Source organism: Abramis brama (genome assembly GCF_963993115.1).
Source record: "Abramis brama genome assembly, chromosome: 5".
Lineage (NCBI taxonomy): Eukaryota > Metazoa > Chordata > Actinopteri > Cypriniformes > Leuciscidae > Abramis > Abramis brama.
Window position 1 is genome coordinate 4,740,892 of NC_139967.1, and position 16,301 is coordinate 4,757,192.

General features: G+C 37.6%; 1 protein-coding gene across 2 annotated transcripts in view; it reads right to left on the reverse strand.

The window, feature by feature from the left end:
* Window positions 1–1,887: 1,887 nt before the first annotated feature.
* Window positions 1,888–16,301, reverse strand: part of LOC311083240 (uncharacterized protein) — a 105,606-nt gene continuing 91,192 nt past the window's right edge. For both annotated transcript variants that reach the window (XM_084114637.1, XM_084114636.1), the window contains exon 4: window positions 1,888–2,334. In XM_084114637.1, the coding sequence (XP_083970763.1) occupies window positions 2,154–2,334 (181 nt within the window). In that variant the 3' untranslated portion in view covers window positions 1,888–2,153. The remainder of the gene's footprint in view (window positions 2,335–16,301) is intronic.

Genomic DNA, 16,301 nt, shown 5'->3' on the forward strand with positions numbered 1-16,301 from the left:
CTGCATTGTAGTCTGGATCTGAGTACCCGCAGTAGATCTGAGCAATCTGACTGGATTGTGTTCAGTAAACAACTCTGAAAGGTACTGAGGAGCGAGATTGTTTAACGCTTTGTATACTAACAACAAAATTTTGAATTTAATACGATAATGAATAGGTAGCCAGTGCAATGAACATAAAATAGGCGTAATGTGGTCCTGTTTGTGACTGCCCCTGTGCAAACGGGATCTGTCGTTGCGCATAAATGGTATGTAAAGCTGAGTATCATCGGCATAGCAATGATACGACACGCCAAATCTCCTAAATATAGTACCAATGGGTAACGTGTATAATGAAAACAATAATGGTGCCAGGGTTGAACCCTGAGGGACACCACAGGTAACATGCGCTATAGAAGTAGACTGATACCCTATATTTACTGAGAATCTTCTTTTGGACAGACAGGAATGAAACCAGTCCAGTACAGTGCTAGAATGAATCAGACATTCAAAAGCTACATATAAACAAGAACCGTTTAAGATGAACTGATTCACTAGAATGAATAGAACTTTCCGAACCAATTCACAAGAGTGAATAGAACTTTCAAAACCAATTCACTAGAATGAACAGAACTTTCCAAACCGATTCACTAGAATGAACAGAACTTTCCAAAGCTACATATGAGATTTAGTTTAGGACGAACCGATTCACCAGAGAGAGAAAGAAAGTTGTTTATGTCTTCTCACTCGGCTGTAATACAAATGTGACATTGAAAACAACGATTGTTGCACTATGATAATAGTTTGGAAAAGCAGCTTGTTACTGGAAATGTACTGTTTTGAAAGCAGCCAATCTTCTGTCGTGTTACTTACTGTAAACTGTGGTTGGAGTGTCACCGTCATAGTGTCACACGCTGTCTGAATCATAAATAGCATATAAGTCAATAAATTTCCTTATCCAAAGACTAGATGTTGGTGCAATGGTGTTGCATTAATAGAAATAGAAGTCACGATTCTGGAGAGCTCTGTGGATCTGTTTACAGGCGCAAAATTAAAATAGCTTACATTAATTTTATAGGTAGTTGTAAATATACACTTCGGCGCATGCACAAAAAAGTATTATTTTGCTGTTTAGTTTTATTCCACACCATTAGTATATTCTGGCATCTTTGACTGAGACTGAACACTCCATGATAAAAAGACAAATAAACAGCACATGACACCGTTTTTGAGTAGTAAAATATTTTATAGAGCTTTTTAATGGATTCTGAAATTAGGCATTCACAAAGAATGAAATGACACACTTCTAAAATCCACTTTCTCCCCCATTATCTCTGCCTTAATATCGCCGTGCGTGTATAGTTGTTAGATCGTCTACATAAAAGCGTTAAGCATTAAGCATTAATCGTTGAAACGTTTTCATAGTATAAAAGCTGGTGTTTTGACCCTCATTGCTCCAAAATGATGAATCAGTAATCTGGCTTCCATTTCTTACCTGTAATTCCTCTTTTTATCTGTCTCTCTTTCTTTAATGTCGTCTGTCCTTATCGTCCTGTCTCCTGCTGTCACTGTGAATCAATCACTGACTGCTGTGAAGTTCAGGTAGTAAGTACTGGCTCAAAGGGTACATGAACCAACAAAAAGCCCCTTCTCCCCCTCCGTTCTCACCCTTTCATGATTTTGAGACATGAATTACCACCATGAATCTGGAAAATTAAAGCAGAATAAACAGACTTTAAAGGTGCAGTAAGTGATGTTAGCAATTTGGCAAACAACAAACACTCAAAATGATTCACAGCAAGAGAGTGTTTATGATTGGTCAACACCTGTAATTCACTTAAAAAGGAAATAATGACAGAATATTGTTTTTTGTTGTTGTTTTTTTTAAATGATGTTTTTTTTTTTTTTTTTGGTGGAAAGTTTTTAATTCTCTCCATGGACTATAAATCTGAAATATCAAAGCGAACAGCCTTTAAGCCCACGACATTAATCTTGATTAAAAAACTTGCCTTCTGTGAAAATTACAGAAGATGCTTTAAAAAAAGATAATAAATAAGGGCTCCTCGTCAAGGAATGGATGATGTGCCTCTAAACGGGACCCGGAAGAGAAGAGGCTTGAGGTTGGTTGGAAAACCATCCTTGTAGACTAATGATGTCACGTCCTGCTAATAAAGTGTTCAGAGGAACCAGAAGCATTTCCTGCGGCTCTTCTTGACCGTCTGGAGGGCCTGTGGAGAGTCCTGCTGGCGTGGAGGAGGAAAGACCAGCTGAGGAGAGCTTTGCTCCGATTCCTGCTGCTCCGGAACCTTCCACGCTCGCGTCACCTGACCCTCCTGAAGCCGGAAGTCATGCTCCACGCTGAAAGACAAGGATGTTTACAGCTTTTATTGTGGCACAAAAAAAAAAAAAAAAAGAGCATCATAAAAGGATTGAATGCATTGAAATTCACTTTACTGGCATTGATGGTTTCATGAAAAACCTTTAACATCCATACATAAAAGGTTCTTTACACTGGAAAAAGGTTTTTAGACTGTAAAATGGTTCTGTGATAGATCTGTTCACTGAAAGGCGACCAAAAATGGTTTTTCTATGAAATCACTGCAAAACCTCCCTTTTGGAGCCTTTATTTTTAAAAGCGCAAAGTGGATTAAAGTTTGATGTTTAAGTTTTTAGATTTAGAACTTTCATCTTGTGAAAAGTTCCTGGTTAAGGCCCTGTTTACACCTGGTATTAAGATGCGTTTTGGTCAATCGGATCAAACAGAGTCTAAAACGTTTTGAGCTTGTCCACTTTACACAGACGCACGTCGGTAAATTAGGAAATGAACTTGCGCTCCCGGGGGCGGTTCAGTGAAAAGAGGAGGCGTGTTCCCTGATGCAAACGTTCCCTGATGCTATTTTGCAGGTTTAGAAAACAATTCCACCACTGACCAGGAAAAACCTAGTCTAATGTCAGTGGCGTGTTGCACATGTTATTCATATGCTATTTTAAGGGCGCATGCTTGGCCATAATCAATGTAGCGTGTGCACAACGCGCATACACTTTGATTCTCTCATCTACACACAGACGCAGCAGTTTTCATTTTTGCAAATCATAGGCTACATTATTACAAGGAAAAATATTCCACACGGGGGAAATCATTGTGGTGTCCATGAAGATGTGAAAAAATAGGCATAAATCTAGCTTACACATTTACCCAAATTATTATACGCCTGTTTAACCGAAGCTAATTTGGGTGTGTTTCTCCATCCCCAATGTCACTTCTCTGTCTTTTACGGCCCTGACGAGAACATCGGTCTCCTCGGCTGTGAACCGCTGCTGAATCCGCCGTTATAATAGCAATCCGCCATGGCGCGCCTGCTCTTAAAGGGAATGTGAGATGTCGCTCTGATTGGTTTATTTCACGTTACGCCCAAACCACACCTATGAGTAATGTAGCTACTTCAGACCAACCCAGTTTAGATGTGCATCGGGCGCAAGAGTCATTTATCCCGCCGGTATAATTGCAACAGCGCCCAAGACCCGCCCACAAAGTTACTTGCGTTTCACGCTTGATACTTGCGTTTCAGATCGTTAAAATAGGGCCCTCAAAGCGTTCGGCTGGTCTTGTGACTGTCAGAGCAGAAACTAAACCTTCTGATCTCTGTGTGTTTTTCTGTCGTCTCCGGTCGTGTTCACATTTTCACAAGCTTATTTTGTCCATTAGATCGAAAGATCTGAAAACACCCATACATTTACCTGCCCATAGACCCTCCTCTCGAAGAAATCAGGACAGAAGTGGTTGAAAGTGGACAAAAGAGACGGATTAAAACACCAGGTGTAAACGGGAATGTGTCTCCCTCATCTACTTATGATCCGATCAACCAAAACGCATCTTAATAAACAGGGCCTAAGACAGGGGTTCCCAAACCTTTTAGTCAGCCGAACTACTTTAAAATTTTAAAGGTAATATTTCAATAATTTAACAACACACATTTTCATGTTCAAGGGAGACTGAAGTCAGTTCATATTCACTCTTTACAAATAATACAAGACGTTACAATACAAATACGTACAGTTGTCTTAAATTGTTCACTTTCAAACATTCAAACTCACAAGCTTTTAACATGTCAAATCCGGCAGCTTCTATTTTGACAGAATATTGGTGAAGTTATGTAAACTATCCAGGAAAAGGTTGTAAATGATGCGAATGTGAATTTAAGTATAGTGCACATTGCATTCCCAAATGAACATTAAACTTACAGTGCTGGCAGAGATTTGTGAGAAGCAGCATTTACTGTGAACCGAACTGCTCTGAAAACACGCTATTATACCACAGTGCCACTGTTCACTCTGAAACACGCAGGGCATCAGCTATGTAGTTCTTTAGTTAAATCACAACCTTTGATTTAATAATCATGATTTCAGTTTTATTTCGATTAATTGTGCAGCCCCATTTATTTGTTTAAATGCAGCTTTTCATCAACTCACAAACCCCCTTTTGGAAACCCTGCATTAAGAGGACACGCATATGCTGTTGCAGCACTGTTTCTAAACATAAAACGTTGATGATCTCTGAAAAAGTTTCAGAAGTTTGCCTTCATTATATTTAAAAGTAGAGCTTTGAGATTCTTTAAAATATCTGATTGTGTGTCGCAAAGAAACAACATGAGGGTGAGTAAACAATCACAAAATTGTCTTTTCCTTTAGAAATCAAGGGGAAAAATGCCCTCAACGGAAGACATCAAAATAGCTATAGCCTGCGGAAAAATAAAGGCGCATATAAATGCATATGAACGTTTGCCGTTGACATTTTGTCAGCAGCCCAGAGCCTGACAGCTGGGATTGTTGCTGATGATGCACTGGCCCAGATAGCTGGCAAACGCTGATGTGGACATGAAGCAGCTTTCCCAGAGTACGGATAGAGTGCCACTGAACAACACGGCCATAACTCTTCATGCTAAATGTGACTAATGAGATCATTGTTCCTCTTATATATATTTATATGCTCTCAATTTATTGCAGAGAGAGAGAGAGAATTACCTTCATCGAGTGGTACCTTAGTTCCTGTGTCAAGGCACTCACACTCACACACTTCGCCTACGAATTCCCCAGAGAACGCCGATGTCAGACAGACAGGGAACACTATGTGCTTTCCGTAACAATAGCACTTTTAAACCTCTTCAAAAAATCCCTCTTCCAACCTCTTACCTTGCAGTCAGTCTCTCTGCATCGGCTTAAAGACTAAAGGCCTCATGTAGATGTTGTGTTCGCATAACAAAAGTCTTCGCACACGTCAGGATTTATAAGAAACAAATGTGACTTGAGAATGTTTGCGCACTCTTTTGTCACTGGTGTTGCCGGTTTAACAGCTCAAGTGACAAACTAGGGAATTGAAGATAATCACAAGTCAAAAAATGCTAAAAGATTTATACTGGAATCAATTATAATTGGAAAACAATCCTAAAGAATCCTAATAGGAATTCTCTTGTAGGATTCCAACGTACGAACAAAAGAACAGCACATTGTCACGATGCTCTCAGACTAGAAGAAAAATTAAGTTTCGATCCTTTCGGTCTTCGCCAGGTATTCAAAACATTACAACTTGAAAGTCATACACCTGAGTAGGCATGGAAAACAAACAAGACAGCAATTAAAAATGCCTTCTTATTGGGAAATACAGGTTTTTTCTCATTGTTTTTGGAGAGTCCTGTGTTTTCATAAGTTAATTGCTGTATTGATTGTTATCCACACCCACTCAGGTGTATGTATTTAAAGGTTTTATTCTATTATTAAAATATAATTTGAGAGTATTGTGACAATGTGCTTCATTTTTGAAAGCCTTCTTGGATGTTTTTGGTCATCCGCACTTTAAAAAGTTTCAATGGGGTTCTATTCTTGAGTTTTAAAGAACTCTGTATGCCAAAAAGGTTCTATATAAGGAGAAATATCTTAAATGATTGCGTAATACTTTCAAGTTTAATGAGTTATTTCAATGTATGAGCTTATCTTTTATGCTTCTGAATAGGATCAAATGTTCTTGTAGGACATGAAAGGAATTGAATGTAGCAAAACAATATTCCAATACAATACATGCAGGCAGAGTTATGATAAAGATATTTAAAAGAATAAGTTTAACATATTCTTATTTGACTGGTTCCAAATTATGATAAAAATTCCAACTGTCCTGTACACATTCCTTCAGGATCTTCTTGGTTATGGATACTTCAAAAAGCACTTTTCTGTCATGTTCAAAAGGCAATTCTACAGTTGCAGCTGGTTTTACTAATGAAATCAACTGCACAAGTTTACTTTCATGCACAGAGAGCAATTTCATCTCACCATGTGGATGGAATGAATTTTTCCTCAATTTATAAATGGAAGGTGACTTGGGTACAACTCAGAACTGGGATGTTTACTGCAATCACACCATACTAGAGAATGATAGAAATGGAGGGATAGATAGATAGATATGGATAGATAGACAGACAGACAGACGGTTGGATAAACTGATGGATGGACGGACAGATGGATAGATGGATAATATGGGGAACATGGCCAAAGCTTGATGGTGCACTATTTATATTTACATTTATATTTGCATTAATCCCAACCAAAACAATTCCAAAATACCAACAATGCTTTCTGCTTTCATTTTACAGCTTCATGATGAGCCTCATGTGATGTTTCTTTAGCACTCATGAATAGAAACATAAAACACCCATCAGTCAGCTTAAAACTCGCTGATTAGTACCTGTTGTGATTACTGATAGACTTTTAACACCTGTAATTCACCATTGCTTACATGAGTGCAAAAAAAAACACATCTGTGATTGGTTACAATACTGCAACGCTGCAAAAAAAACATTGCAAATAGAAACAGAAGTAGATCTAATCAGCACTTTTAATAATTAATCACAAAAATCTGAAGTCATGATTATGTATTTGATTAATTGTACAGCCCTAACTTGTGCTGCTTTATGTTTCAGTGAGAACAGTTTGAATTTAAGGAGATTTTTATAGAATGTGCAGTTTATTTTTTTAAATTGTGGTTTACATTTTGTCTGTCATATGCCAATAAACAGTACTTTATTTTCTATTAATCAGCAAGTTACTTAATTTAATATTGAGAAAGTGGGTTCTAAAGCACTGTATAGGATAGTTAGCTTAATAAATGTGCAAACATGCCACAGAGAATCCAATTATTTCAGTTACTTTCAAAGTAGCATAATGAATTATCAGTATTTTTAAAACAAGGCCCCAGAAAAATAACAGAAACTTCAAACCATTGGATAGTGATATCAATACTTTTCCTCCATATGCATATATATGCTCCTGTTTCTGCAATGCACAAACTTTTGATAAGCATGGAAACAAAGTGAAGTTTTATGCATGAGGCTCAGGCCCAGAGAATCAAACCCTCTGTATTTTCACCGACTAGCACTTCCAGCATTTTCTCCAACCAGATAAATCATTTCAGGAAAAAAAAGAAAAAGAGACCAGAGTGGCGCTCTGTCCCTCCCAGCAGTCCTAATTACCTCACTTCTGGTCCTGAGAATGGATGGACTAGTGTCTGAACTCGATATTACTACTTCTACCCCGTTCCCTCACTAACGTCTTTCATTCACACCATCTCCATCACCAATATGACGCTCTTAAGTGCGGCGCCTGGTTCAGAGCCTCTATTTTAAGGTTTCTAAGAAGAGTATGTCTTTTTCTATACAACAAATGATGTACCTCAGTGTGGACTGGAGTCGCACCCAAGGGGAGGATGGGTCTAATATGGGTGGGCTGAATTTGGTTAAGAAGAATTAACGAGATTTGTCCTAATTTAGAGCATCGTAAGTGGGAGAAGCTCAGAGCTTCTCTGGGAATAAAGCATCTCTATAACCGGAAGCCTGAAAAGACATTAGCAGTCTTGAAGGGCGTTAAATAACTTTCCTGCATATTTATGAGCTGGTGGTGTCACACAGGGGTGATTGACATCTAAATTCCCTGGCACAGACATTACAAGCGCATTTAGTATTATGTCACCATCATGTCAGCCTGTCAAATATAGATATCATGTGTCAGAAATGACTTGACATCAATGACATCAAATGCTGAAAAAGATAGCAAACATCAAAAATAACCCAAAAAGATACATAAAAAACTTGATGTTCAGAATAGCAGTTGCACACTGCAAAAAGTGCAATTGTTACGTTGAAGAGATATTTGTACCTGATTTAACTTAAACAAATTCGTTGTGTTCAGGTTGACTCCGTCATGTTAAATACTACATACATTTTCATAAAACTGTGGGATACATTATTGAACTACTAAATGCATTGTATGTTTTTATGTTGTTGTTTTTTAAATCAAACTGTTATTTGAATTTTTTAATTGCAGTAGCCTATATAGTAAATGCTAAACTTTATTTTTCAATGTACTTCATTTGACAACAATGCAAAAATACTTTATATTGCATTCTTTTTTCACATACTATTAGTAAACAAAAGGCAGTATCCACCTTATTTTTTAAATGTAAAAAAATAAGGTTGATACTGCCTTTTGTTTACTAATAGTATGTGAAAAAAGTATGCAACACAATGAAGTATCAAACAGCCATTTGTAAATTGAATATGCAATGCTTCGATGTAATTCGGTTAATTTCAGTTATTTTACCTGTCCCAAATCAGTCCGTCATGCTGCTTAATATTGCAAACTGGCATTTGTTATATTTTAATTCATTATTATAATCACAAACACACCATTTTCTGCACTTTGTTATTCATTATTCTTCGAGTTATTTATTTACCCATAGCAGCCAATGAATCAGATGTCTCACACATCCACAAAATATAGCTTCTGTATTTGCAAAATAAGGGGGATACTGGATACTGTGCAGTATTCAACTTATAGTATTCCATTCTGAACATGGTTATGAGACAATCCTAAGGTGTAAATGGAGAGTTACAAATAAGGACAGGGTAGGATTTCTGAGAGGATGAGCAGATAATGAAAGACTTTCTTGGGGCCTGATGGAGTGTGGATTTGATTCCGCTGTACTGGGTGGGAAGCTTGGCAAAATTGGCTGATGTCTTGAAGATGGAATGTGGATCACAACGTGAGACTGGAAAGGGTGGAGTGAGACTGTCAGACTGTGAGAGAGATTGGACATTGTAATTATGGTTTAGGAAGACACCTCTGCAAGGACAACCAATAACTCATTGCAACAAGCATTGTTGGGCGTTATTGAGATGCGCAATGATTGTGCTTTACATCGCAACAAGTTTGTTTTATTTTATTCAGTCACCTCTAGAGTTTCAAAGGAGATGTCAGTGTGCTCAAAACATTTCTCATCAAATGATTCTATAAATAAATAAACTGCTATCCACATTCACTTTATCGCGCAGTTGTCAATAACCCTCTCAGGTTAAACACTTTATTTCCATTGTCCACTTTAGACATTCTACTAACCATACATAACTTTGCAACAACATGTCAACTAACTCTCATTAATCAATAAGTTATGACAACATGTGTTTTTACATTGCTTTAACTCATCAAAATAAGTTGAGCAATTTTCGACTTTTTTCAAGTATGTCCGACTGTGTTTTGCAATACTACAAACTAATTATAAGTTTATTTTAATTATAAAATACAGTGAAATGTATTTTTATGGAAGGGGTAGGTTTAGGGCAAGGTTTAGGTTTTGAGGGGTACGTTTTTAGCTATAATTACCACGAGCCTGTATTTGTCAGGTTTCGTACAAACGAAGCAGACAAGATGGTAAGTTTGATATTTTAATAGCAGAATGGATCGGACACAGCGTGAAAGGTGAGAAAACAGGAAGTAGATAATTGGATGAAGCTTAACTGAATGATAAAGTCTCTCTTTCTCTTGCAGATGCAGATGATGAAGATTCTCTGAAGATGGACTGAAGACAGGCTGAAGAAGATCGGGTAAGTATGCAGGTGAAGGTGAAGGTGAAGGTGAAGGTGAAGGTGAAGGTGAAGGTGAAGGTGAAGGTGAAGGTGAAGGTGAAGGTGAAGGTGAAGGTGAAGGTGAAGGTGAAGTAGAGAGTCTGTGTGTCATGAATAGACGGTTATTGACGAGACCAGACGAGGAGTGAAGGGAGAGTGCTGAATATATAGGGCTTGTTAACGAGGGAGTGCAGGTGATGATGATGATGGCTGATAGAGTGCAGGTGTGCTAAGGAGGATGATGGGAAGTGTAGTGCACACACAGATGAGGAAGACAGACGGTGAATGTGACAGTATTAATTTGATAGTATAATTTTTTTTATGTTTTACTACTAGCGGTTATTTCATGCTTAATACGATTCGAAAGCAATATAAGCTTGTCTTACAAACATTTCATACATAAAATATAAAATAATTTACTTCAAAAAGATTGTTGTAGTACAATGAAATCCACGCTTGATTCTTCGCCAGGGGTGTGTAACTTTACATCCGTTATCCTTATGCTATGCATACTATTTAGTGGCTGTTTTGGAATTCATATTACATTTTTTTTATATATATATTTTTTCAATACATATTGTATCTGCACATACAGCATCTGTGTTTTTAGGGTTCGGGTTAGTAGAATAAGTTGACATGCAAAGTTACTCATAGTCAGTAGAATGTCTGTTGGGGAGCATCACAATAAAAGTGTTAGTAAGCAGACAGTCTACTAAAACTCTAATGAGAGTTAGCTGACAAGTAACTTATAGTTAGTAGAATGTCTAAAGTGGACCATCGAAATAAAGTGTTACTCATATTCTTCTAAGACTATGATCAAATTAAAAATAGTTTGAGCTGCTATTCACATATTCTTGCAATCACTAAAACTAAACTATAACTACAAAGTAAAATAATTGTCATTATATTCTCTCAAAAGTAATAAATAAATAATATTCACATATTCTTGTAATATGACTAAAACTAAAACTATAACTACAAAGTAAATAATTGTCATTATATTCTTCCAAAAGTAATAAATAAATAAATCAATTATTTGAGCTGCTATACACGTTCGCTTTAAATAATGAATGTCAACCATAGTCTCTTCTACTTTAATTTCTCCTCAGGTACAACTGAGACAACAATAAGCCTAATTTTTGTCTAGCAGAACATAAACTACTCATTTAATTCCGGCTAGATCACACTTGATGGAATTAGAAAGATGTGTGCGCAGCGGCTTTGCAGGGACGTCATCCTGCATCTGTATGTTTGATACCAGGTGGAGCCGAATAACTGATATCAGTGAGCGTTTGTGCAAGTCCTACTTAATCCCATGTAAACAAGTCGCTGTATGTGCAGATACAATATGTGTTGAAAAGATATTAAAAAATGTAATATGAATTCCAAAACAGCCATTAAATAGTATGCATAGCATAAGGATAACGGATGTCATTTTTGAATGACTTACATGTATAATGATTTGCATACAATGTGCTTAATATCAGCATCTGGTGGATTTAACATTCACTGTATGTTCTACATCACGACAACATTATTTCCTGTACAGCTCTTTATAATCTCATGTTATTGAATGTGGAGTTATACTCGGAAATGCACGCTTACATTGCCCTTTTACTATTTCATACAGTACACTACCAACAGTTTGGAATAATTAAGATTAAATTATTGCGTTTGAAAAAAGACTCTTATGCTCACCAAGGCTGCATTTATTTAATCAAAAATACTGCAAAAACAGTAATACTGTGAAATATTATTACAATTTAAAATATTTGAAAATACTGTATTTTAAAATGTAATTTATTTCAACATCATTACTCCATTCTTCAGTGTCACATGATCCTTCAGAAATCATTCCAATATGCTGATTTGCTGCTCAAGAAACATTTCTTCTTATTATTAATGTATAGTAGACTATACATACTGTGCACAGTACGCACATTTTCTGTGCATGGACTTCCCGGATGACCAACTACTGTACATTTGCCGAACTGTGTAATCTACGCGGAATACTGTATGGCAAACGTGACTTGATTAAACTTGTCCTTCCGTCCCCAGTGTGACAAATGATTTATCAGGCTGGAAAGATGCAAAACAAAGAAGCAAAATAAATGCATGTGTTTCCAAGACGATTCAAATGTAAGAAGCATAAAGAGTAGTATTGCATTCTAAACAAAGACTCTGTGTGTGTGTGTGTGTGTGTGTGTGTTTTCTTGGCATGCTTTCTTGGCATGAATGCATAGTTTACATGTGTGAGTTACAGCCACAACGTCTGATTAGCGGTAATCTCTCATGCTAATCTGTAAGTGAATGTTCACATTTATCTGCAGATTTATGATTGTATTTACAACACAGCTTAAATTCAGAACAAGTGCCTGGCAGACAAGATTTACACTGTTTTCTGCTGATACCGTGATTCGCTCAGGCAAACTATAGCCTGTTTGATCAGCCCGGCTGTGCAGCTCTAGCGATTCCAATGACGCTAAACTAATGCAAGCAACGCCTCCTGTTTAACCACTCAAATGTTAGTGCATCCACACAGGGTTCTGGAAGAGTCATGTCCAGTTTGCATTGGTGGCGGTCACGTTGGCCGCTTATCTGGCCTTTCGGAGCTGATTTGTAAACTCTGCAATCAGGCCGGAGAGCTGTTTATCAAGACAAACTATGCCGCTTTGAAATGGAAATCTGCAAATCTGTTCACGTCACTCTTATCTGATGGAAAGGAGCATTCATTTGCACTTGAAAGGGCTATTTGATTTCAAGGTTGTAAACAGTGTGTATGAGTATGTGTGTATGCGAGGACATAGGTGTGCGTGTGTCCCGGCTGAGTAAAGGCGAAGCCGTAGAGCACGAAAATGCCAAGTGTACCCATGGGGACGCCCCTGCCCGCACTAAAACAAGCCCTAGAGGAAGAAGCTTTCTTTTAGATGCATCTTAATTATCGGCACACAACTGAGCACATTTCTGCAACTTACAGTACAGTGCGACCCTGGAAATCCAGAGTTCTGTCGAGAGCACAAGCTGAATTTGCTCAGCGAGTTTACTCTGGCGTCGAGTAATGATGCTCATTAAATATGCCCTTGTATCCGAGCTGCACCAATCACATCGGGTTATCTGATATAGGCGGGCCAGAGGCGAGATGACGACAGCGCTGCGACGTCGAAGTCATTAGTAAACATTGCAAGATGGCTATGGATGAACACCAGTTGTTTGAAACGGCTTTGGCCGCTACAATGAACAAGTTAGACTTGGCTTTTTATCTACAACAGGAACAGAAGACGGCGCTCGAATCGTTCCTTTGCAAGAAGGGCGTTTTTGCTGTTTTGCCGACCGGATACGCAAGAGTCTAATCTACCAGTTAGCTCCGCTGGTAGCTAAGCGTATAGGGCTTGTTGTGATTGGTCGTAGTGTTATCCAATTGCGTGCAGTGAGATTTTCAAATGCATTCTCGGTGCCGCCCCTCGAGCTGGCCGAGTTTCATTAGTCGACGCCAGACCATTAATCTTTCAGATTTAGGTCTGGATTTCCAGGCTAGTACAGTGCAGTAGTGGGTTCACAAAACCAAAACTAGTCTAATTATTCATCGTTAAATGGGAAGTGTGTGTTTTTTCTCTTTTAGAATACAAATATTCCATCTTAATATATAGATACTGTACTATAAGTAAGCCATTCTTGCCTCAAATTTCTCCCTAAAAAGTGTAAACATAATTAAGGACTATCTATGTTATATGAAAATTATATTATTGCACAGCTCTCTAAAAAAGTTGGATATATAGTATATCCACCTTTTTCCGCATACATACAGTATACTCATGTAAAGCAATATATACTATATAACGAATACCAAATCTATATAATAAATCTCAACTGCTTGATTTTTTTTCATCACAAAATGTAACTATATCACCCAGCTCTTTGTTTTTATATATAAGTATGTCCAACTTTATCCGCATACTTGCATAGGGTGATTTATACTACATGGCATCTTAAAGGTAGTGTAGGCAATTTCAGAGAGGCTAGAAATAGCAAGCTAGCTTTGAGAGCATAAGATGCCACCCTCCCTTCAGAACATCTCCAAAGCACATGAACATGTCTTTAAAACACATGAACGCACACAGCAGAGTCTGCAAATCATCATGAGAGATGGGGGTAAATTACCTCATGCCTCAAAGCACGTAAAACTCTTAATTGTGCCACATGACTGCTGCAGATTCATTTTGGCGTTGATAGTTCAGACCGAATGCAATGATTGGTTTTTGCAACATTTTTTGGTCCTGAGACTTCCACAGAAGAAGTACATGTTTTAATGTTTAGACCACTTCTGTTATTGATTGCTCTCAGGATGTGAAGAGAGTTTCGACCAGTATAACAAAAAGTGTTTATAAAACAAATTGACTACCCTAACTTTAACTGATTGATTGCTTGTATCATTGCAAAATGTAAACTATATTATCGCCCAAATCTAATCTGCTAAATGCAACTATAAAGCATGAAGATATTAACATATTATAAACATTAACATCATGATTTTCTGTAAACCTGCTTTGAAACAATGTGTATTGCTGAACAGTGCTATGCAAATAAACTTAACTTGACTATCTGTTTGACCAACCAATGTTATTTTTGCAATTCCATAAAATGGCATAATACGTCACAGAAATTGCACACTTCACCTTTTAAATTTGCATGTCTGCAATTCCACCAATAACAGCAAGCAATGCAGACTAATTTTGTTTTTACTCCATTTTGTCAATAGCTAAATGACAACAATAGTCTGAATAATTGAATTATGCATTACAATAACGTAATAAAAGATGCTCCCTTTCATTCAGCCGAAGTCAGTCGACACATTTTCAGCAAAGGATGTGTTCATTCAGTGCAGTAAGCCTGCATAAGAATGCATCTTCACATATGAGCATTTTAATGTCATGAGACACTAATTTCATTTTTGGTTGAACGATTCCTTTAAAAGATTTGTTCAAAAACAAGAAGACATTCAGAATCAAAACACCGCCAGTACAGCACCACACCGTGGGTAACCAGTACTACCATGAGGGCTTCCGGTTACCCACCCAGATCTTTAACTGAATTGTAATTAGTGGCTACAAATGCTGCACAACAGCACATTAAAGTGCAAGTGTGCGTTCTCTTTAACTCATGTATATCGTTTGCAGTAAGGATCGTCCCTGCGCGATCACAACGCTTTGATCACCACCCATATCATACGAGCAGTTTATATGATCTCTTTTATGTGAGAAGCTTTGTGCTGAGCGCCGTGACTCTGTGAGGTTTAATGAGATATGTATGAAATACGGGAGAACATGTCGTCCCTGCTTGTGCAATGGCTTATAGTGTTATTGCTCACCTTCATGTTTTTATAATGACTGAAGCTCTAAGCACTCAGAGACAACGAGCCCTTGACAATATTTGGGAAGGAAAATCCCATGCATGGAAAGGAAGCAAAGATTCTGTTTGAGTACAGATGGGGAAAAGTGAAAAACAATCAAAATCGACATCATATTGCATGCATAAAAAGGCACAAATATGTGTCTTTAGTGATTCTGTGATTTCTCTCTTCACGTTTGCTGTAAACTGCGACTGTATAGCTATACCTGAGGTTATTTCACTACAGTCATACAAAACTTTGTTGTTTGAAATACTCTTCTTCTCTCTAGTCAGCGACAGACTCGCTCACAGGCGACATAAAGAGGCAATGTTCGGCATGCAGCTGTCACAGTGCACTTCATTTCTCTCTCATCCAAACGCTCTCAGTTCCAGAGGAATCAGAATAAAGCAGCCAAAAACACCAACGTTACTGTATACTGACACACAGACGGCGTTTAAATGCTTAAGCTGTCAGTCGAGCAAGATATGAACCCCTTGGACTACAATATTCTTCCTAGCCAATGTATAAATTATATTATTTAAATATTATGTTTAAAGACTTGACTCAAAAGGAGTCCCTTTCCCGCTTTGAGTCGCAGCACACTGAAAGATTTCCGCACATCACTGCTCAGCACAAACTCTCTTTACAATTATATTTACCAGCGTGTGCAATCTGAGGTTTGCAGTGGCGTAAGCAAAACATCAGAAGTTCCAGTTGAAATGTCAGCACTCAAGAGTTTAGACTGAAACTGATGATAACACAACAATAGTCACACAAATAAATCTCATTAAAAGCATGACAGCCGTCTCTGTCAAATGTTACAAAACACACTGAATAAGTAATAAGTCCTGATTATTTCACAGAAAAAAAAAGTGAGCAGTTCTTCTCAAAAATATCTAGTTTACTTGCCACTAAGTGCCTAAAAACAAAACTCTGAAAAGCTCTGAAATGACCAGTAATTTGTCAACTTTGGCAAACCCAGTGATTACCGACTT